The 23,926-nt window shown below is 37.6% G+C and overlaps 5 protein-coding genes across 7 annotated transcripts in view; 2 read left to right on the top strand and 3 right to left on the bottom strand.

Annotated features, from left to right (window-relative positions):
• Positions 1–12,916, bottom strand: part of dlp (glypican dally-like) — a 61,679-nt gene extending 48,763 nt beyond the window's left edge. The window contains exon 1 of one of the 2 annotated variants that reach the window (XM_026814148.1): positions 12,225–12,916. In XM_026814148.1, coding sequence (XP_026669949.1) covers positions 12,225–12,375 — 151 coding nt within the window. In that variant the 5' untranslated portion in view covers positions 12,376–12,916. The remainder of the gene's footprint in view (positions 1–12,224) is intronic. The other variant, XM_018025759.2, reaches the window with a different exon arrangement.
• A 16-nt stretch (positions 12,917–12,932) lies between these two features.
• Positions 12,933–17,392, bottom strand: Oseg4 (intraflagellar transport protein Oseg4). Its single transcript, XM_018025746.2, has 2 exons — positions 17,126–17,392; positions 12,933–17,063 (listed from the first exon to the last, which is right to left on the bottom strand). The coding sequence occupies exon 2, from the start codon at positions 17,009–17,011 to the stop codon at positions 13,457–13,459; it is 3,555 nt and encodes a 1,184-aa protein (XP_017881235.1). The 5' UTR covers positions 17,012–17,063; positions 17,126–17,392; the 3' UTR covers positions 12,933–13,456.
• Positions 17,393–17,457: 65 nt separating this feature from the next.
• Positions 17,458–20,401, top strand: PIG-Z (phosphatidylinositol glycan anchor biosynthesis class Z). Of its 2 annotated transcripts, XM_018025758.2 has the most exons (5): positions 17,458–17,554; positions 17,645–17,826; positions 17,917–18,317; positions 18,408–18,946; positions 19,030–20,401. In XM_018025758.2, exons 2-5 carry the CDS (start codon positions 17,649–17,651, stop codon positions 19,964–19,966), a joined length of 2,055 nt encoding a protein of 684 aa, XP_017881247.1. In that variant the 5' UTR covers positions 17,458–17,554; positions 17,645–17,648; the 3' UTR covers positions 19,967–20,401. The 2 variants fall into 2 exon arrangements, with proteins under 2 accessions (XP_017881247.1, XP_017881246.1); XM_018025757.2 differs by lacking the exon at positions 17,458–17,554 and having other exon boundaries at positions 17,556–17,826.
• LOC113463795 (mitochondrial intermediate peptidase) overlaps positions 17,759–23,926 on the top strand; it is a 14,488-nt gene continuing 8,320 nt past the window's right edge. Inside the window, exon 1 of the mRNA XM_018025753.2 lies at positions 17,759–17,826. The gene's annotated coding sequence lies outside the window, so the exon portion shown is untranslated. The remainder of the gene's footprint in view (positions 17,827–23,926) is intronic.
• Positions 20,526–23,926, bottom strand: part of HDAC6 (histone deacetylase 6) — a 7,845-nt gene continuing 4,444 nt past the window's right edge. The window contains 11 exon segments of the mRNA XM_026814150.1: positions 20,526–20,709; positions 20,795–21,082; positions 21,170–21,957; positions 22,039–22,168; positions 22,245–22,440; positions 22,510–22,850; positions 22,998–23,167; positions 23,240–23,346; positions 23,416–23,556; positions 23,615–23,721; positions 23,840–23,926. The exon segment at positions 23,840–23,926 is cut by the window's right edge and continues 37 nt beyond it. Of these exon segments, the coding sequence (XP_026669951.1) occupies positions 20,635–20,709; positions 20,795–21,082; positions 21,170–21,957; positions 22,039–22,168; positions 22,245–22,440; positions 22,510–22,850; positions 22,998–23,167; positions 23,240–23,346; positions 23,416–23,556; positions 23,615–23,721; positions 23,840–23,926 (2,430 nt within the window). The 3' untranslated portion in view covers positions 20,526–20,634.

Here is a 23,926-nt window from a genome sequence, read left to right as displayed (position 1 = left end):
TATGCTATATTTCAATAGTTAAAAATTACAAGCGTGATGATTAAAATATTTTCATGTACGCGTGTACGTATTCTCCCACCGAACCATCTTTGTGGTCAATAAAACGAGCCGGAATAAAAATGAGCGGCTGGAAAGCCATCATTAATCACCGATTCCAGACTAAACCTGCCCCGACTTGTTCCAGCTTTATTACTCATCCACAAGGAATGCTAATCGAACGTTATATCCTCTCGTTACTTCCGGTCGTAGGAGGTCCATCCCGGCGAGCCGAGGTATTCTCAACCTCGGCCGAGGGGATGTGTTAAAAAAAAATAATTACCCGAGGACAGGGACAAAAATGAACTGGGTAAAAAGCGAGATGAAACAACGTAAAAAGAGAATGAATGCGATGGCTGACCTTCTGGACCCGGAGGATTCGAGGTGGTTCGAGCGAACGCCATCCATTCTTCGGTGGAAGGGAACAAACGAATCAGAAGAGGGAAGGAAGGCAAAGGATCGCGACAAGAGTGTGCTGCCTTTGAGAAGGACCCTGAGACGGGTATAAATTACCGGCTAATATCTCATAATTACCGAGCGAGCCAGACTCCAGGAATGCCACGGCAACGAGTCAGCATGCAGGTACGCGAAACACTTCGGAATCCAAACACGTTTCTCACGGACAAATAATCCCCGAATGATTTTACACAAATCTCTCTTTCCCTTCGAGCGCAGACATGCGCTCTGCATGTGCGTTAGGATAACAGAAGAATTTTGTCATTGTGGCTACCAGCACGAAACTCGATGCACGTGTTAGCGGACACCATCGACATCGCCAGTGATATAAAAAATATCATTTATCTAATTTCTAATACCGTAATACATCGTATTACCTCAGCACATATGAATTGAATTTTGCATCTTAATGTTGATGGGCCCAGCATTTGTCGACCAGCAGCAAACGATTGCGTATGCGTAAATCGTAGCTACAATTACGAATCAACAATGTGCCGAATGGGTACAGAGCGAAGCGACATACAAATGGAACGGGCGCGTAAAAATGTAAAAAAACAATACGGTCCGATACGATTTCAGATAAATGGAGGGTATCACCCCGCACGAAAAAGTATCTGTCTATGTAATAACAAAATATGATACGTCGGCATTAATTCTACGATTTTTATGGACGGATCCTGTCCGAATCTCGATTCCATCTGCGGACTACGACCTATCATTGGTACCAGTGGAACGCGAAAAACTAATAAAAAACAGAGAGAGAGAGAGAGAGAGAGAACAGGAAGAGGAAAGAGATTGAATGAAATCCGAACGTGCATCATATTTTCAGATCTTTCACTCATATCTGAGCGTACGTTTACCTAAATTCTCCGCGATCCTCACGAGGGAATGACACCTTTCCTATCGGAAAGCTATCGAAATAGATCCTCGATTCGATGCATGTTCGCAGAAAATAGTCGTCCTGTATTCGTATTTTACATTGCAATTTTTTGGGGAATACGTTCTTGATAAAGAATTTTAGAAAGCACGATTTTGTCAGATTTTATTGTTATGTTAATACAGTGAAGAAAACGTTGTCTTTCCGCAACGGGGAGAAGCGAACCTGGAGCCGGTGTTTACCAAAGGGGCAATGATTAAACAGAAGCGCGGTTCATAGATAATGAAAACGCGACGCTCGCATGAACGTCGGCCTGAAAACGACGCAACGGGATGAGAGAAAAGGCTAGTGGTCCAACGGAAAAATGTCCGGCGGCTCAAAGAACGCAAGAACGAAAAGAGGCGGTTGATAACGTCAAGGCAGTACTTACACAACAACGGCTACGGCCAAGCTAGAATTAGTACAGCATCGGAAAGTGGATAGTGCACTTTATAATCATTCAAAAGTAGATGTTTGAAAAATTTTCCGTGAAATACATAATAAGTTTAGATTATAATAAGTTAAGATATGGTTTTGTTAAGTAAAATTACGATTCCAATATATAGCCTATACATCCTTAAGACGAATGGAAACATCATTGTTTTCAAATTACAAGACAAAGTATATAAAAAATCTATCCATATAAGTGTTTGAGCTTGTCTTCATGTTTAGTTATTATTTTATTGGTATCCGTTTACAGAAAGACGTTATGGTTATTCGTCTTGTGTATTATCGACTTTGAGCTGTATCTCTAGAAAAATATTACCACTCTCCAATTATTATCGGCTTGTTAGGCAATGATCAATAAAAGTGGAACGCTTGCCCAACGCTGTTATGACACGTGGTGGTCCCTTCGGATAACCCCTGGACGAAAAATTAATTAACCAGTTAGCCGTTAGCCTCTTCATTAATTCCATCAACCAATCTCTTACATCACTCTTCTAATTGATCGATAGTACAAGACTCTCATCTATACACGCACATGTATCGACCATTAGCTCTTTTTTTACCGTTTCATCGATAAATTCGTTTAACCGGCCCTCAAAGGCCAGGCCCTCGCTGTCCTACGTCCTGTATCGTGAGAAGTAGAACTAACAGGCTTTCAACTCGTTCTCTCTTATCCCAGTTATAACTTTTCGATTGTGCATACCGTGGAAAAATTGGTCTATCATCCAAGCGAGATATCCAGTTTATCAAACAGAATTTAAGAATTAATATAAAAAAATAGCTGATCGAAAGGAATCATTCCTTTATTTGAAACTTTCAATAATTCTTCCCTGTTTTTTATGAACGCTAGTGAATATATGTACAGATCTCATGCGTTGCGCGTCAACAAACTTTGAATTGCATTTCTACTGTACAAAAATAATACCAGTCACCGGAGAAACTACTGAATGACGGGAAATTCAATACGCTCGGGCCTTATTAACTGGTATTCAGATGCGAAGGTAAATACAGAAGGTGATGCGTCGATACGTACTTTTTGTAGTCACTGTACTGTGCATACATCCACTCCCTGAGTTTCCATATTGCCGGCCATGCATGTTATTTCTACCCGATGCAGTGTTTATCTAGAACACGATAGGGAGGAGAGAGAACTGGATGTACGCTGTGACACATTCCTCGGACATGAATCGAGGCAACGATGGCATTGTACACCTTCCTGACACATGCCTCTACCTACTACGTGTGTCGTTCGAGTGTCTAGTTATCGTTCACGGTACGAAGATAAGAAGCTAAAGCTCGGGGAACGTTCAAGAGACTTTGGTAGAGACCCTGGTAGCGGATTTTATTAGTCACGCTTTATAGATAGATGCTGCTCGGTATTTACCTACATTTTTTTTATAGGACACTCGACGATTAGGAATGTTGAATGTTTTGAATTTAAAAAGAAACACTGTATCCTTGGGAGATTATCGAAAGAGGCTATAGATCACAGATGTTGCTGTATATTTAAAGTGAACGAATTAATAAATCATAGAAAGTCAAACGAACACGCAGGCCTGACAGATTGCGGTCGGACTACTCGAAAAGTCCTTTACCACCAAAAAGAGGAGCACATGTCACGAGGTTTGTTATTCTCAAGTGAACCAGATGTGCGAGAACAATTTAACAAGATACTCAACCTTGCTCGGGGAGAAACCAATCTCGACTTAACTGTTTTTACAATTCTTCTATTTAGCACACACTTTGGTACTACTATGGCAAGAGTACCAGACGATTCCAATCGGGCCTCATTTATATTAGAAATGGCGTTCAAAATCCACGGACGACCGCGCGCGCGTGTCAAAATCACTAACCGTGATTTTTCACGGTGATCAAAAATCACGATCATGAGTCGTAATTATACTCGATCGTGATTGCGATGTTCTATAGTGAGTAGCTTCTTTATAATCATGATATTTACATCTATTTCATATCTGCTAAAATTGCTTGAAATAGCTTATGATTTTTTAAATATCTGACATGATCTAGCCCTAGCCATCACTAATTCATATACTAAACTGTTATTACATCGGTATATGAAATTAAGTGTTTAATATCGCACATTATGTTTCAATAAAAATCATACTTTCAAGATATTAGATTCTACCAACAGCATTGAAATTTTGCAAATCCAATAAAAAGATGGAGCTGGTCAATTGTACCGGTGAAACAGTATTCGTGAACGTACCAAACTTTCTGCGTGATCACCTGTTTGATTTGCAAATGAACCGGAGGCTGATGCGAGGCTGACCAAAGGTACGGGTGTAAGAGAAACGGTTGTCCATTAAAGAGAGAAAGAGAGGGGGAAAGGCAGGGGCACAGGGAACACAGGGAATGCGTTTGACGCGTGTCACGTGCACATGTCACAGTGGACCACAACGCGTCATTCATTCTCGCTTTTTCTCCTGTCGACGAGCTGAGCTACGTCAAGTTCGTTGATCTCTGTCACATCGATTTTTTTGCGAACAGTCGCCCGTTTTCGTGTGATCGTTTCCATTAATACTGCTGCCGTTCGTATCGCGCGTCTAATTAATATCGACTGTCTGCAAATACTGTTTGACTAGCGATTTCTGGTTCGTTCGTCACAAGAACGATTCACCAAAGCCCTGTTCATGGCCGGCCATTATTTCTTTAACGAAAATCCAAACGAAAAAAGAATTTCAAGCGTACGATGGGTCCTCGACTAGAGCCGCTTCCTGCAAACGTGCAGGCTCGATCCTAGAGTACGGTGGGCATGGGAACCGAAACCATGGAAGTTCCACATCCGAATTTGTCTCGTGAAATTTACGCGAGTGTACGATCGTGTTCGTGAATGCTAGCCGCAGAATGCACATCCTCACGAAGGAAACCGGATATTCCTGAGCCTCTGTAGCGACGGCGTTGGTATTGTCCACGGAGAAGTTCTTTTTACTACGCGATTTTTGTGCGTGACGATGACAAAAGTGCACGTATGCACGCGCCTAAGAACACATCCCGGCAAAAACGACCGTCGCGAAACGAAATTCACGCGAATTCCTCGCGACGAAACCCCTAGCTTCTGTCTCCTCCGACTAGCGTTCCGATCAAGATAATTCCAAACCAACCAAGACTCTGCGGACTCACGATGACAATACTCATAATTCCTCTGTCTTCTCTTGTTCACACTCATCGGTTTGAGAAACAATTTAAATTAAGGATGTATAGGCTGTATACTTAAACTGTGATTGTATAGTTTTAATGAATAAAATAATGATTTTACTTGGTATTCGTACATGGTAATTAATATTCAAATCGATAATAATAATTTAGACAGCATACTCTTTCGTATCATTTATGGAACATTCTCCATCTGGAACTCCTCGAGTAACGCACGTAAAAATAGATAACGAGAAGGAAGAAGTTAAAAGAGGCAGACATGAAGGACAGAAACTGTTCGTTTCCTGGAAACAACGCCATCAATTGAGTAATCCGCGTTTCGCTCCAACCCTGCAGTGTTTAAAATAGACACATGAAGGGTGAGATAGCGAGAGGAGAAAAATAATGTCGGAGGCAAACGGGGGTTTGCATTGGTGGAAAAAAGTGTACGAGGGTAAGCTGGATGCATCACGACAGGGTCCTTGGAAGCCATATCACCGTTGCAGGAAGCTTGTATACGCTTTAAAGTAGCACACGCTAGTAAAAAATTATTAGTATCAAAGGGACGAACACAGTTCTTCTCATTTCTGAAAGACTCTCTTTGCTTGAGACTTGGACGATAAGAAACGAAGAAAAAGATTTAAATAGAAGTAAGGAAATACAACCAGTTAATGTTGTCACGTATAAATATTCATCAGTGCTTCCCTTCTGGTTAATTAAATATTCGTAATGGATAGGGTAGGAAATGTCATATTGATTTTATATTGAATTTTCATAAACCTGACGAAGGGGTGAGCGTTTATGGTAATCGACTTCGAACGATGAAGCCACTATAAAATCGAATTACTTTCGTGCGTCTGGTGATTTGAACGTGATGAGACAGCAAGCGCGTCCAGTACTTCTGTCCCATTACAATTTGACGAATCAAAATTCCTTATTAAACATCTTCAAGAATGGCGACATTTATGTCTTAATACGGGCTACAAAATTTTAAATGTCAGGATCTAAAGATGTATTCAATGATCCACACGTATGTAATAAATACGGTAATTTAAGATTATCGATGTTGATATAGGAAAATGATTTTTAAGTGGCGTAAGAATCTCTCAGACGTTCAAGGAACGGCAATAAAAAGAGACCCTTGAGAAGTTCAATCTGATTCAGATACATGAAAAGTGGTAGACGAACTGTCTTACCGTGGATTAAAAAAATATGTGATCAAAGAGAGGCGAGAAAAGAACAGGGTCACACGGGCAGCAGCTTTGAGCTGCAAGACAAAAGACTGATTTTTCTGTCTCCAAGCAGATTTAGCACGGAACAACCAAGTTCAGCCTCTGTTTCTCACCGGCGAGACGAGAAAATCGTGGCAGACTTTTCCCCCTTCCGGTTTTGTGTGCCCTTCCGCTCCGGGTTTACATCGAAAAAGACTTTTCTCTCTCCTCTTTTTTTATTTTTTTTTTTTCTACGCGGCGAAAGAAGACGGAGCGTGTAAATACGGAGCGGCGTGGTCGTGCACGAGGCTTTTAATCAGCGCGCATGGAAAATTCTCTTTACGCGTTCCCGTGCACCCCACAGACCGCCATTATACGTCTCTGTGTGCTCCTTTACACCTGCACATACATCTCCGTTACACGCCAGGCCAACGTTCTACGATTGACTCCTCGATTTGCAGCGACACGAGCTTTTTTCTTTCTACTTCTTATCCGAGTTTTCAATGAGACTTTGTGCCTTTGATCAATCCCAGCGGATTTATAGATTTTGTTCATTCAAAGAAAAGGGCAGCTATTATTGGAAATCGAGAGTCTCGGCAAGACGGTTTCAGACTTTCAATATTACAATGGTTAATGACGCAAACTACTTTTCATTCGATTCAAACCTCTCGAACAGTTTTCAGCAAAATCGCGTTCTTATCATTTGTTAAATGTACCTACTCTCAACGACTAAAAGTCTATTTTTCTTAAGGGCGTATAGGCTACGTACTTAAACGATGCTAGCATGTCGAATTTGTTATTATAGATTCCTATTACTATTAAAAAGCTACCTGTAAAATTTTAAATAAATTCATGGGTTTTTTGAAAAATTATAGTGACTCAAAATTCGCATATACACTTACTATACTATACACACAGCTAAATCTCATCGTTAATTCAATTATCAAGTAAACTCCCTTAACGATTCCGTTTATCGATTTCGCATTGTATTCATGATCGATGTAATGGAAATGTCTTCCTACGTATTTACAAGACCAGTAGGGAGAACTCTCAAGCAGAAATAGAAAGAAGAACAGTTGTGTCAGAACTGTCGAGAGGCATAGAAAGATTGCGGCTCGAGATACTGGGCAACTAATTTGAAGGATCAGCGGGAACTTCCTAATCCATAACCGAGATCAGTCATCGCCTCTAGATTAAACACACATTATACCGGCCGCTCCACGCGAACGAACACACGATCAAACAGATCCAACGTCTAATTCGAGTCGGAGGTTTAAAGGAGCAACAGACTGTCATATTTATGCCCTGTTTCATCTCGGCTACCTGGCATGACTAGTATGCCGAGACCCGTCGTCTTAATTAAACTTAATCAACCCGAATGAGGAGACTAGGATTTCTACGCCGTTTCGCATTTGCGATATCTACATGTTGCTCAATCAGAGTAATGGCAGTACCATTTCGTGCACGATCAAATATTCATCGTCTGCAAACATTTAACGTTTATTATAGACTATTAATTCTATTATAAGAAAATTTAATTATAAGATTTAAGGGGGGTAGACTCCGGTAGCAGCGTGACAAGGCAAGCTGTGAATGTCACCCACAAAATTAGCTAAAAATATGAGTTTACGGGTTTGCACTCTTCGTCGTTATATGAGAATACTTTTAGATCGTCAGGTAGTTCTTTGGAAAGAAGAAAGTTAAATCTGGCGTGCTCTGGTCATGATTTAATCAGAACATACTGATATTTAGTAATATGAGCGTTTTAAAATATGTGAAAAATCGTACTTACATTGCCTCTATTATAAGCAATTTTACATCCAAAACTGATTGTTTTTATTCAACACATTGACACGTTCTACGTTGACAAGAATAGAAGTACATTCATATTTTACACTATTGTTGCCTCATTATCAATAAAACAGAGCGAAAGCCCCTTTCTAGAAAATCTTATACTACATTTTAAGAACACTCTTAAAAGCAAAAGACTAGCGTCAAATCGGTCCCAACTTTCCTTCTAATACAACTGGGACGCAGTTCCGATTCCGATGTAAATAGCGCGCTTCTTTGTTCCTCAAAATTACCATCCGAGAGCAACAGGAATTCCGAACACCGCAGCCCGAATGGCTACCAATAACGAAACTTCATCAGGGACGACGTGCTTCATGACGCGTCCCCCGACGTCCTCACTAACTACAATGAGTCCTTAGGCTGGCTTTTAGCGAGCGTGGAGGACCTCGGGAACACTTCAAGGAGGGACGCGGAACCCTATCTCTGGCAAATGTAAGTCGCATAATGATGCATCCTCAATGGCTAGCCAAGGAAGGAGATGTCGCGTAGCCTGGAAGCGACGGTTTCCATCAGGAGAAGCTATAGTGCACACCGACGCACCACCGACGCGGTAATATCGGTGTGCAAAGTAGCATGAAGCGCACTGTATCCTCCTCTTCCTTCCGAGAAACCCACGCTTAAGGGACCAGAGATAAGGTAAGGGCGTAAACCAGAACTATGAACTAAATCTTCTAAAAAAAAAAAAAAAAAGGAATTTTCGGGGTTCACTAAGTAAAATTTGTTAATATCGTTAGTTATAAATACAAGATAATATATCCAATATATAAGTCTGACCATCCTTAAAAAAAATAGGTTTCCATCAAAGAAAATATAAAGGTATGGAATTCGCCCGAACGCTGCATAAAAAGTAACCAACGCGGCTTGGTAATACTAATAGTCTACAAAGGTAGGCTATCTTTTTGGAAAATCTACCAATCTTAGGACATCTTAAGTCCGCGCTGAACAGTCCCACAGCTCACCTTGAGAGAAAGTAGCGGTTTCAACGAGCCGCAAGGAGCCGTGTTCATGACAAGGAAAATCTTTAAACGTCGTGCCGCGTCCGGGAAAAGACACTTGGCTTTTTACCTGCCGCTTGCATCATCGATCACTGACAAAAATAGGGTAGAAAAGATTTCTACGTTCTATTACGCTATTCAAGAAAAAGAAAAGTATGCCCGTTAACGGCGACTTTGCATACGAAATGAAAGAGAGTCGAGTCCCATACATATATTTATCGTTAGAAATGTGTTTTCCGTTTTTCTTCAGCAGATGCATATGCATTTTCCATTATATTATCTTTGCATGCGACAAATACCAAACGCTCGTCCACGCGTGCATTAGGATTTCTAATTTAATGATGTGCTGAAGATAACAAGTTGCATGGTAGCCAACATTCTTTATACACGGATACATACTTCTCTGTCATTTTGATTTTAATCGTTCCAAGAGGACAGAAGTTGTTAACGAACATAGTTTAGTCTTACGATATACAATTTTAATGTATATCAAGTCTGAAGTTCCAAGTTTATATACCATGGCGTAAACTAATTGCAAATGATGCAGTGATTCATCTATCTTGCCAATCATAAATTAGACTAATTGATGCTTTCAATGAAACTTCGAATATTTTCGTAATAAACAGTTACAAGAGCTAGTTATGAAATTCCATTGAGAGAAGCAAGAATAATTAAGTAAAAAGGAAACCTGTTTACTTCAAAGAATATATAACGATAGGAAAGAAGCATACAAAGTACTGCTAAAGTCACTGTATTCGTGTCCCCCAAGGGCTTTCAAGGAAGAAAACTCTTGCCAGCTCAAAGAAAAGGAAGAAACGATGGGTAAGAAAATTCTAGCCGACTCATCGGTCGGATCCACTTTCGATACCGGTTGAAACAGTCTCGTAATGCTCGTTTTCTCGATGATCTTTTCCATCCAGTTCCATTTTATCCAACAACAGACACCCGCGGGGTAAAGATAGTGTTTAGCGAAGATTGACACACCTGTTTCGATCTGAGGGCGCATAGTGGTTCAATAGTGGAGAAAAATCATTTTTCGAGTAGTTAATTTTTAGTGTTCTTCATTACACTTTCATAGTAAAATATTTGAAGACACAATATGTATAAATCTTCCTTATAAATATCGATTACTTGTTGGTGTGAGAATTCATCATTTAAGAGTAGCCGGGCGACGATATTGAATATTTAAATATTTTTTATTATACGGATATTGGAAATTTTAAATATGTATTTAAGAGCTTGGGAATTTTAAATTCAGCTCACGGAATATCTTAAAAGACATGAATAACTTTTTGTATTCACGTATCAAGACTGTCAATATAAATTGAATTCATATTATTGAGAATACGTTAAAATTCAGTGGGTCACAGATCAGCCGTTCACAAGCAACGGGAAAATTAATTGTACCGAATGACTCGAGAAACGGCAGGATGTCGGATAAGACGTGTTATAAGACGTGCTCGCGTAGAACGTTCTTTCATAGCCTGTTCAACACACTTGAACATTTGTTCGCGTCTACGGTGATCCTAAGCCCTGACAGAACGGCTAGAGAAGCCGGACGAATGGAATTCCTCATCTTCTTAAGTGTTACGAATCGTGTCGAATTTATCCACACGATCCTTCTGAATGAATTTTAATAATAAACTGTAGGATAAATGTATACGAACAATTTTTCTTTTTAACAACTTTGCTAAATTATGAATTATTCTAATATAACTTTTTTAAACATGGTCCAAGCATGGGAAAATAACGTACGATTGGATCGTCATAGTATTTTACGTTTCCTCTTAAAATGTATCAATTGACTATGGTGAATATAGACATAAGTATTCTTTTGGAGTTCGTTGCAAGGGCAACACCGTAAAAGCTGGGACGACGCAGCATGGCATCCCCCTGGCAGATAATGCGTCAGAAAATTCAGGTAGCGGGGACCTGAAACAGCTGCTCGGCTCCAGAATATTGCACCAGGCAGACGACACGCAGTGAAAACGGGATTCAGCAGGAGATAAAACGGAAGATCATAAAAGTAAAAACTTGGGGTCAAGGATGTATAGTAGTTCCCGGATGCTCCCATCCTCGATCCACTTATTAAGTACTTGTTAAACACGCTTTTTACGATCGTGTCAACGCGATGGAACCATCAGATATATTGACCGAAATTGTTCATTCGTTCATGATACAAAATGTTCGACGATCATCGGAATAAATTGTTACTTTACATTATAAATATGTGTGCACCACATCCTGTGGGTTTCTTACGAACAGTTTTGCTTATTTCACAATACTATCAATACAATTATTGTACTATCAAATATAATTATATTCATATTTGTACTTTTACTAAATATACTAAATACTAAACACTTAATGCACAATGTCAATAACCAATACGCAATTTAGACGTTTATGAACAATCTTTTCTTTCGTGTAGAGATTACCTAGCGATACATTATCGTTAATGGGAAAGGATTGATTATCTTAGAACATGATATTCATGTTCATTTCATCGATGCAGACAATGTATTTTACAGCGCAATATCGGTCATAGATACTATGTAATAGGAGATACTCTTATCTTAGGTGTCTCAGTTTAGATACCCAAACATTTGATATAAGAGCCTTTCAAAAAGTATAAATAAGCGTAGAGATAGAAAAAGTTTCAAAAGATAAAATCAAAATCGTATATATTATTGTGTGCAGTATGAATAATACAATGTAATAAAATAATTACTCAAATCTGTATCATCGATTTCTTTCGTGTACGAAAATAACATTTGGAATAATATCTCCGATGACTATAACGATATTCAATTTTGACTTCTCGTGATATCGGTCATAAATATTTTGTTGAGAATATCCCTTCATAAAACACTTCCATTATATTCAGTTACAATACATAAGTAGACTATGAATGGCCACTCGAATTGTAGCATAAGAAAAATCGTACATAGACGTATTTCTTTATGTCTTCCCAATTAAAAAACTTGGGTTCACTAATGATACCCAGCATTCGAAAGTAAACATGTGTCGTACTTTTTTTTCGTATATTTTCACTATCTGCATCTAGCGTGATAGCCCCTGTAGCCCTTCGGTGGTAAATTTCGACAGGAGATCAAAGTTGCCAAAGAATGTAAAAACAAATATGAATAAGCTGCTTACATGAGATAGCCTCCTTGGGAATGTCACTGGCCGGAAAGCCCTGCGCCTCGAAGTACGGCTTGACAGTATCACATTTCAATCCAGCGCGCACTGTGGTCGTCGCGACGCTAAGGATCAGAATAACACATAATATCGGCAGCATACCACTCATACTTATTTCTCTCGTAGCGGGCACTCGAGATACACTCACGAACCGACGCGGCAAATACGCGGGACGCGACACTTAAGCTTATACATTCGCGAGAAAGTGGCGTCTTAATCGCGATTCGGCTCTGTAAGCACGTTTGATGATTTAAAACAGCTATCGCCACGACGATGTCGGCGATCCGTAGACGCGAATGTCGGAAGTAAAGCGGAGGATACAGGAGGAAGAACGAGAACACGCGATGAAACAACCCCTCCGTACTGGCTCGACGCGCACTGACCGACAACTCCAATCCAGTAACTACACCGGCACCGACCGACCGATTCGCGCACGCGGCAGTGAAAGCAGTGAAAGAACGCGTGCCATGCCAGGCTGTGGTGTGCGGATGCGCAGTACTCTAAAGAAGCTTTGATTAAAAAAGGGCGCCAATTTGAATTTTATATCGTCTGTATTGCGCACACAACCAATTGCCATGCGCAGAACAAATTAATTAAACCTTTCTGCACGAATTAAAGTTAAAATTAAAAATTATTTAGGTAAGTATTAAATGACAGAAGACACGATGATTTTAAAATATATTTAATACAAATGAATAACGATATAAACGACATTAAGAAATAGTATCATTATCGCATTGGACGGAATTAATTTTTCAATTATCGGACGGATTGTATAGTACAAATTAAAAATCATAAACTAACTAATACATAAATAACTAATCTTAAGAATCTACTGGAGTGTATAAATACCTAAGCGTGCATGATAAAAAAGAAGTTCAATAGACGAAAAGTAAGAAAATATTGAGCGAAGAGATGAAATCAATTTTTCTTTTTCTTACAATAAATCTTATAAATTGACGTGCGCCTAATACTGTTTCCGAGAAAATGTACTTATCTTATATACGATATAACAATCAAAGGTCATGTAATAAAAGTTCGCCTACAAATAATTCAATCAGGTACCCAAACCTTTAAACTTTTAAAGAGATCAAAGACAATTTTTTTAAGGAACGTACACGAGTATAAAAGCGTAGCATAATTTTTTCTTTTTTCATTAAAGTGTATCATATAGAATATGTGTCTAAAGATTACATGTACGTAACTGTGCTGTGACACAAGGGGCAAGCATTAATATTAACTACATCGCGTTCAGTAGCGACGTGATGTCTGCAAACGGTACAGATCCATGCATTGCTCAGATTCATCAGTGGTTTCCCAGAGATGATGCAGGGAGGGAACCTAGTCATGCAATTAGGACAGGCGACGCACCAATCAGGTATCAAACTCTCACAGTTGGCGCATTCAGATTTAGAATTACAAACATCTTGGGGATTGTGCTTAGTGAATATGTCCACAGCTAAATCTTCATACTCTTCTTTAACTGTTTCTGAAATAGTCTCTAAAGACTCTAATTTGATAAATGCTTTGGAACAAACTGAAAAAGCGCGATTAACTGCACTGGATAGAGCCAGCAAGCAATAAATGTCTTCGAGTTGTAGAATATCTTCGTAATCCCTGAGTCTCAAAGCTGTTTTCATAGCTGCATCAAAGTTCCCTGAATATATCTGCCTGTGGGCTAATAAGAGAAAATGATAAGCTTCTGCACCTCTCCAAGCGTTCTCTATCACACGGCTATCTTCGTTATTCTCCGTCAAGCCCATTACAACATTACTACGTCCACCTTTACTTGCTGGAATGCTGTTGATATGATCCTCAATCAATAGAGCTGCTAGAACGTAAATTTTCTTTACTCTCAATGGATTCGTCCTAGTCTTTGCTTGCTCTTGCGCTAATTGAAAAAGTAGTTTCGCCGCCTCCAAATTGTAGTTCGCCTTCTTGTACAATTCTATAGCTTGCAATCTCTTCCCATTAGATAAGAGATGATTGGCATATTTGTTTAACAATTCACCTATTTGTGCCATCTTGTAAGTGCGTGCCAGTTCAACCGCTTGATCCCAATGGTTCAAGCGAACACACGTATCCACGGCTAGTTTCACATCTCCGTATCTTATGTAAGCCGTCACTGCCTGGGAACACATTCCCACGGAAGCCAACATTTTTGCCACTGTTTTTAAAAGAGGGCTTTTATCTGGTAATTGTTGTATCGTACTCGTCAGTTGTACAAAATCTTCTAATTTGTAGTAACATTCTATGAGTCTTTCTAAATTCCTGCTTTTCTCGTAATATTCTCTCGCATCTTCCCAGTTCTGTCTCTCGGCATAGTACTCGCCAATTTTATTGTACGCGTATTCCATCTGTTTATCGGATCCTCCGATACCCATTTTCATTAATTGCACTACTCGAAAATAATCTCCTAATTTTTGACGCAGTGAAATAGCTAAATCTCTTCTGTCCATGTCTAAGTACAATTTTTCTGCTTCATCATACTTACCGAGGAAGGCAGCTACCTCGGCCTTTTTCAGCTGATCGTTGTGTACATTCTGTAAACGTTTGATGAACTGTATGCCTAAGTAATCTGTACAACGAACCATTGCGTTTTCCGCAGTCTCCAAATCTAATTTCTGTAAAGCAGACTCTGCTAATAGGCGCCACAGCCTCGGATGTGAATTGTCTTGAATAAAATTGTTAGCTTCTTTCAGTCCCACTTTCATCAATAGTTCTCTAGTATCTCTGAGAGATTTCACTTCTAAATCCACGATCAATTCATTTTTCGTGTCTTCTGGTTTCTGCATAAGATCATCCAGTAAAACGCAACGTATCTCTAAATCATGAAACGAACAAATGTACCCAGAACAGGATATTGGCTCTTCGGGATCAAATTCTCTTAAAATGTACATCCTAGTTTTTTCAATAATCGCCAATAACGCAGGATTATCTTGCGCCCAACACATTGCCCATACGTCTTTTCTTTCAAATTTGCTTATCTCATCTTCTGATTCTCCATTCTTTGAAATATTCTTCTTGGGATCAGTCTCTAAATCCAACATAGTCAAGACACCGCTTGTGTCCATAATAGACGCACGAGATGAATCACAATTAATTGCAATCTTACAGAGTCTACACGACGTGTTGTACCTGTTCGTAAGAGTTATCTGAGATAAAGAATATCTTTGAATAACTCCAGATTCTCTACCTATCAATAGAATTTTATCAGATGCACACAAACAACAAATTGGATCCATAGTTGCCTTTGTATTGATAGGTGTCTCAAAAGATCTATCTTTATCCAAATCTTGGATAACTTCTGTTACTCCTGTCGGAGTTTCGTCAATGTGATAAATCTTGTCTCTTCTAATTCGTCCTGCATGTAACATAGAATTACGAGGAGTGCGATAGTTCCAAACTAAGAAGTTATTCTTGGATGCTGTGACAATTATGTGATTAGTCATAGTCACCCATAATGGTTCCAGATTTATGAACTTCGTATCTATCGGAGTGGCTATTGTGTTGCATACGAGGAGTGCAAACTGTTCTAATCCTTGAGCAACATCATTTTTCACTGCCAAAACGCAATGATCTCCGTGTGAAGCTATGGAAATCAATGCTCGTACATTTTTAGTACAACACGTGTTGTTCGTTGTATTCCAAAACCATATGCAAATGCCATCTTTAACGATTTTCTCGTTCGTATAAACGACCGTATTGCTGAAGTAAGTCCACTTGTAATCCAAACGAATATTGGCGAAATAAATATGGGAGTCGACCGATAGAGCTACTCTGAGAGATCCACCTTCCCACGCACAACAAGTGACTTCTCGTCCAGGAATTTTTAAGGTCCTCATATGTTTGCCAAACGGTGAATAGAATTGAATGACATTCGTATCCTTTGTTTCGCCAGTACCCAATAATGGTACTGTCCCAGTTACAGCTAAGACAGACCCACAGCTATTCCAACAGCACCATGCAGCTGACATACCGGTCTCTATTACAATTGGATTATCATCACTTGTATCTTTCATAAGCTGTACTTTGCCATTTCTGTAACATACAGCCAAAGTAGGACAGTCTAATCCGATGTAACCATTTCTGCCATCATACCACTGCAGTGACGCTATCGTTTGAATTTGCCCTCCACTGACCGGTATCATGTTCAACTTTGTCAGAAACACACCCTGGTTATCATAGAGATGTACTTCCCCATTTTTTATACCAAACAACAACAATTTCCCATCAGGGGACCATTGTACAGCTGCAAGAGCTACGTTTTTCAATTCTTTGCCCCAGATTCTATTACCATCAACTGAACCCACAATAACTGCTCCATCTTCATAGACTATGCAAATTTTCAAGCCATCTAGACTCCATGCCATTCCTTTAACTATTGACTTATTGCAATTATTTATCATTTCATCATACCAAGAACCCTTGTACAACATCCAAACTATGATCACACCATTTTGATCGCTCGAGGTCAATTTTTGATGTTTTTCATTCCAAATAACAACTTGCACATGCCCATTGTGCCCTTCCAAGGTCTGGTTCATACTCAAGTTACTGGCAGCAGTCAGGTTTCTAGATTTTCCTCCACTGGTGGATCCGCTTGCATTCGAGTCTACTCTGAGGACTTTCAAAAGTCCATCTTCTCCACCGACTGCTATGTAACCTTCTTTCTGATTCCATGCTATGCAATTTAACCGAAAATTGTTCGGTATTGCTATCTTTTTACTTAAATATACAAACATTTTATCAATATTTCATGAAAATCAGTCTCTCAATAATGAACTCTTATTGCATCTAAAAAAATTGATTATGGTGTATCAGAGGTGTAAAACTGTCTATTTATTTACATACTTTACCTTTATTAACTGTAGAAACTTTTATAATTTTACAGTATGTTTATAATGCGTGTATAAGAGCTTATAATTGAATGCTTGCTGCTTAGACGTTAGACGTCAATAATAATGGCAAGACTATGTTATGTTGTTGGTATATACATAACAGTACAGTACGCATACCTAACTGTTAGTACTGTAGTTTATTTCGTTTATAATTTACAACATGATTTATTAATTACCAGCATAGCTAAATGATAACTCCTGAATAAAATATTCACTGATAATAAACGTACGTACACGTGTTCGTGTGAAATAACATTCTTGTTTAATTTGTAGAAAAATGTTTGACAGTAACGCAATCCTAATAAAATAACCTCGCTGAATTGATATTCTACCGAACTGGCCGCAAGGTGCAGTAGTTTCGTTGCGGCTTTACTCGACAACAAAAAAGTGAGCACTCCAGAGCACTCTCATTCCTCTCATTTTTCTCTCTGATTCTACGAGGAACCGGTTTGTTATTTTTAAATTACACGTTGACAGAACGATGCATTCGAAAAATGAATATCGTAGATCTATAGACGAATATAAACCGGCAGCTCCTTTGAAAAGAAAAATAGGCCTTTATTGGGTGTTAGTCGCTCTGCGGATCATTTTAACATTAATTCCTCAAACAGGATATATTCACCCGGACGAATACTTTCAATCTATCGAAGTTGTGTCTGGTAAGTGTAGAATTATTTTTATATATATATACACAGAAATGGTAGACTTATTCATAATACGAGAATTTAGCAGCCGATTTTACATTACAGATAATTATTTTGACATCGATGTTAACAAACCGTGGGAATTCAATTCTACATTTCCCATAAGAACTCCTTTAATACCCCAAATAGTTGTTGGTGTACCATACTCGATTTTAACAACGCTGTCACAATATACAGTTTTCTATTTGGGTATATCATTAAAAACACCGTATTTTCTTGTGCTATTTCCACGTTTGTTAATATGTGGTTTGTCTTTTGTGTCGGATTATTGTTTGTACAAAATCTGCTACATGTATGGGCAAAATTACAAGATAAGACTGATCATTTATGCTAGTTCCTATGTTATGCTTGTTTATGGAACTCGCACATTATCAAATACGATTGAATTGGTGCTAACAGCGTTATTATTGTACTATACATCATATTGTATGGCTTACTCGGAGAAGGTATAAAACCACGTTTGAAGCCATAAAGGCATCTTGTGACGATGCCAATGTATCAACTGGTTCATAAATTAAGTATATTTATCGTTTCAGGTAGTTGTTCAAAGTGACTATCTGTCAGATAAATATTACAAAGCAAAGACTGGAGTAGAGAGAGTAAAATATTATAAACTTAAAGCTTCATTGCCCTCGCATTCTTTAACTCATTGTCTAAAGATTGCAACAATTACTGTAGTTGGCATATTTAATAGGCCAACATTTATTGCATTTGCATTTGTCCCTATCTTTTTTTGGTTGCAAAGAGGTCTAGGTTCTAAGAGCGTAGGTTTCATAGACTTTCACGTTCGAATATTTACCTTTATTGCCTGTGGCATACCCACCGTTGCCTTTTTCATTCTAGTCGACAGCTTTTATTTCGGTTATTTAACAATGGCAGAGATAGGTAATCGTGCAATTAACATAAATAATTTTGTGGTAACTCCGTTAAATTTTCTTAGATACAATGCAAACACAAAAAATCTACAGCATCATGGTTTGCATCCTCATTATTTACATTTTATAATCAATATACCCCTTTTATACAATGTTCTTGGTATCATTGGTCTTGTTACGTTTGGAAAAATGTTGTATAGGTAAATATTTTATTAATGTTATTCTCATGTCAAGTGAAAGAAAAGATAAAAGACAATTAACGAAGTATAATTATCATTTACAGTGGTGTAAAAGCGAAGTGGTTAAATCTGCCAAGGATACAGAGTGTTGTTGGTTTAATGACAATGTCTTTTGTTATACCTATTATACTCTTATCGATATTCCCACATCAAGAACCTCGATTTATTATTCCAACACTGTTACCTCTAGTCTTTTTATATGCGCCAAATGTAAGTCAAATATCAGGAGTTGATACTGTCGCACGTATCACCAAAGATAACGGATGCCGAGATGCTTTTACATTAAGAAATAAGTTGAACAAAATGCAGACCTTCTGGTTTATTTGTAACATCGCATTAACACTTTTTTATGGATTTGCTCATCAAGGCGGAGTTTTACCTCTGTCATCTCACATAGCTACTGAATTAAAAGCGAAACCAGACCTTACACATATACACTTGTTCACGTCGCATACTTATCCCATACCAACGGCACTTTTGCACTTGAGAAATACGAGAAAGACGTATTTTAGTAGCGGAAAACATCATAAATATAAATTAGTCAAAGATTTTTATCTCTACGAGCAAGGTTCAAAATCTGTGAGAGATGTATGTAACGCTATTGTTTTAAAACTTCATGAATGCGAACGTAATTATGCTACCAAACACGTACCCTACAGATTGTATTATGCTCTTCCTGCAGTAGACTTGGAAGATTTTATTTCTTTGAAAAATAGTACAAATTTATTTAATTATCGCGTTGTAAATAGATTTTATCCACACGTTACAGTTGAAAGACTACCATTCTCTAAGATTAGTAACAACGTTGTGCATTTAATATATTTAAATACATCTTTAGTAGAAAGGCTTACTGAGATTGTAAATAATATATTTGAAGCTTTCCAACAATTTCAAATGTTATTAATACGAATTGAGTATGTAGCAAGTACCAAGTATGAATACACGCGTAAAATGCGAAAAGAAACTACGTATACCTTATAATTAATAATAACTTAAACGTTCAATTATCCTAATATATTTATTTATTTTTGATTTCATAATACAAGAGTTATTTCTTAAATTAAATTATAATAAAAAGTATAAGATACTATTTTCTTTGACATAAAAAAATGTTACGTCTTAATGATTAAGCAGTTTTACTTGGTTTTTGAGATCACCGTCGATCAATCATATATGTATGGGTTGTACATTTAAATTCTGTTCTACCAATGATCCAAATTGAACATACGTACGTAGATAAAAGTGATTTCAAATAAATAATTTTGTAGACGCACGTTATAAATATCTCGATCTACATTGTCAATTTTAGTAAAGCGACTTATTTTGAATTTGTTATGTACTGGTTGGTTATTTATAGAATATTATCTACATACATGTATATAGAAAAATATAATATAAAATTATTAATAATCACTATTTATAATTTTGTAAAATACACTATTAATACAGAAATATAATATAAGTTTTAAAAATTTTTAATACGTATTTTGATTTGGTGTTTACTTTTTAACACTAATATTATATAATTAAGCAAATAAAATTTCTGAAGTAAAAACGTATATTTTATAGATTTACAGGGATTATGGAATACGTTATTGCATAAGGCGTTAGTGACAAATGTATTGTCTCGTCTTGAGTATATTTTCATTTCAATCACTGTAGGTCCAAGGCAGTTCCTCATTAAATTTACTTTGATGTGCGGCATTACGTGCAGCGAATAATCGCTAAAAACATTGTTATGTATATTTGATGTATATACAATTAAGATTGTGTGAAAATTAATATTTTGAAAGATTGTTGAAAACTTACTGGATTATCTATATACGCTTCGCACTTGTAACACCAAACAGACAAATCACTGAAACTTAGCGCCAACGGATGGTCTGTTTCTTCTGCATGTAATAAACCGTGTTGATTGACCGAACGTGCACAATGAACGGTGTAACACTGTAAGCAGATCCAATTTTCGTCTGTGCTTCCACATTCCGTACACGGCAAATGTACATCGATTCTTGCATCTGGCACATCACTCACGCTATCCAAATGCGGACATTCCCGTAATGGTATTACCGCGAACATATCTCCAGCTATTAATGACTATGAAATTAACAAAGAATTTTCTTCGGTGATAATGTCGATTATTTCTAATCGATACATCAATAATTCAAAGCTTTTACTAATTACTTGCAAATTTTCAGACAGGTAAGCCTGTAAATTCTGCTTTCCGCTTGATTGTGCAATTGCTCCCTCGTTCCGTTCATTGCTACTACTACCAGCAGTAGAATCCGTATAATTTTTATTGGAACTTCCTTCTTTCTCATTCTGATCCGCGCAACTCGTTAGACACTTCGAATATCCTATAAAAATAATTGAATGCGACGATTGACAATCTTGTGATTTGTAGTAATTTGAAGTGTCATTTCTCCCTTCCATGTGTAACATTTGTGTACCTTCACAATGAGCAGTCTGTTTGCTTTTTATGCATTCTATCTCTTCTGCACACTTTTCCCAGTTTTCCAACGTTCCCGGTTTCATTAACTTCAAAATTGAAAACTTGTTTCGCCTGTGCGGCATTTTTTCAGTTTCAACTTCCTCCAATGCTATCTTCGATTCCGGAAGATCCAATAATCCTTCGCTTGTTAGAACTCGCTCATTCGTCTTCGCGAAGGCTACTTTGGCTTCTGGTAATACTTTTTCTTTTGGTAAGGATACACTGAATGCTAAACTTACCCAATACTCCTTTTGAGTTTTCAGAACATTATGTATCGTATGAACGGCACTCGTGCATGGAATTTGTCCAGTTTCTAACATTGGTAAAGGATCGCCAAGCAAGGATTTCGTACACATTGTCATTGCATGTGAAATTGAATTGATATTATAGCCTCCCTCGAGACTAAGAATAACACGACCATTAGCCAAAGAGGATAACCAATGAGTCAAATGGCCATACATTTCTGGCGTTACAAAGCAGCCTTAAAAAATCATAGATCAATGTCAATGTCTAAATTTAGACTTATAATAATACAATAAATACTTATAAAATAGTAGGATACCTCCAAGCGGATCGCCAGTACACGCGTCGAAGCCCGCAGAAACTAAGACTAACTCTGGATTAAATTCATAAGCAATTGGCATTACTACTTGTTGAAATGCCGCTATATACTCTGCGTCACCCATTCCTTTCTACGTACACATAACAAATATAATTGAATTGCATTAATATTAATCTACTTTATATCGAACTTAATTATTAACTGACCTTGTTCCATGGTATGTTTACGTTAAAACCTACTCCTACGCCAGAACCGACATAAGAGTAATTGGCTCTTTTTGAATTCGGGAAGAAAGCGCCATTATCATAACGATGTACAGACATATAGAGAACTTTGGGGTCTTCCTCGAAAATTGATTGAGTTCCATTACCATGATGTACATCCCAATCCACTATCAATATTCTGAAAACAATTAATTATTCCTTGCGTTTAAACTGTATATCTTTGTGAAAAGCAAATCTATCGCAATACCTTTTTAAATCATGAACTTCTGTTGCATATCTAGCTGCTATTGCAATATTGTTAAAAATGCAAAAACCGCATGCTGCATCCTCTCCAGCATGATGCCCTGGCGGTCTTACAATAGCCACGCCAGTTTGGCTATCTCCATTTAATACATTATCGACAACTTGTAACAATGATCCAGCAGATACACAGGCACTTGACCAGGTCTCAGGGTGGAAATAAACTGAATCATAAGTTGCCGCCTGCTTCTGCAGCTCCTTCGGTTTTAAATTTTCTATGCCTTTAACTTTATCTATGTACTCTTTCGAGTGAACTAATAGTAATTCTTCCATCGTTGCACTGCGACCCTACAGAATAATCGATAAAAACATGTCATGTTCTAAGTAGAAAAAAATATAGTTCAACATTTCATTAATGTAATATTTAGTAAGTCTTAAAATTTCAATGCTTTGTCATTGTTTTTATGTAAGGGTTCAGGTACAACCTTAACATACCTGTTGCACGTGACATCGCTCGAGTAGATTGCACTCTTGACACTTTTTGTAAATAGCATTAATACGATTCGGTCTTTCCGGATGGCTGCCATCAGATATATTACAATGTTTTGACATTCTATCATCATAAACGATACACACTTTATGAGCGGCTTTAGATAAGTTAGCATCTACAAAACAGCTCACAGTTACATAATGCAAATTTTCTTGAATGCAAAAATTCTGTTGAAGTGTAATCATACTTAGTATCAAAGCATTTAATTGTTTCTCCATCATGTCAATAAATTCTTTACTCTGAACTGGATAACAATTACGCGTTTCATATACTTCTAGCTTAATATCAGTTCCTCTATAATAAATAAAAAAGTTGTCAAAAAGTAATTATCCAATCGTTGTTACAGATAAATAAATTTCTTACTTGAATACAACAACAGGTAAATGTTGATTATTCTCATCCTTATTATTTGTTATATTGTTAATACTGTACGTATCTTGATACTGATAACACTTCCAATATGGTTTGTGTGCATAAATTGTATTTAGAATGGTTTCACGTATACTAAAATTAAAAGGATAAGTTGCCGACTCATTATACTATATTATAGGTTTGATTTTACCTTAACGAAGGTGAACGAAGAGTTTCTAACATAGGGCATGGATCGCCTAGTAAAGTACGTAATGTTAACGCTGCACTTTCAGCTAATGATTTTAAACAATAGCCACCCTATAGAGAAAAGAATAATATGATTAATTAAATTATTATAGATATATTTAACATTTATGAGCAAATATGTATATGCACAAATACGCGCGCACATGCACACATACATTTCATACGTTACCTCCAATATAACAGCAACTTTGCCAGAGGCCAAACATAGTAACGATGATAATAAGTGAGCATAACATGCGGGTGTTATTAACATCTC

The sequence above is a fragment of the Ceratina calcarata genome, unplaced genomic scaffold (assembly GCF_001652005.2).
Source record: "Ceratina calcarata isolate Rehan_Ccalc_2016 unplaced genomic scaffold, ASM165200v1 scaffold368.2, whole genome shotgun sequence".
In the NCBI taxonomy this organism is placed as follows: Eukaryota; Metazoa; Arthropoda; class Insecta; order Hymenoptera; family Apidae; genus Ceratina; species Ceratina calcarata.
This window is presented reverse-complemented; position numbering and strand designations above follow the sequence as displayed.

Coding starts and splice junctions, on each gene's coding strand:
- Oseg4 (XM_018025746.2), bottom strand. CDS start 17,011: ATGTTTGTATATTTAAGTAAAAAGATAGCAATACCGAACAATTTTCGG.
- PIG-Z (XM_018025758.2), top strand. CDS start 17,649: ATGCATTCGAAAAATGAATATCGTAGATCTATAGACGAATATAAACCG. Junction 18,318..18,407: donor GTATGGCTTACTCGGAGAAG/GTATAAAACCAC, acceptor TTATCGTTTCAG/GTAGTTGTTCAAAGTGACTA. Junction 18,947..19,029: donor TTTGGAAAAATGTTGTATAG/GTAAATATTTTA, acceptor TATCATTTACAG/TGGTGTAAAAGCGAAGTGGT.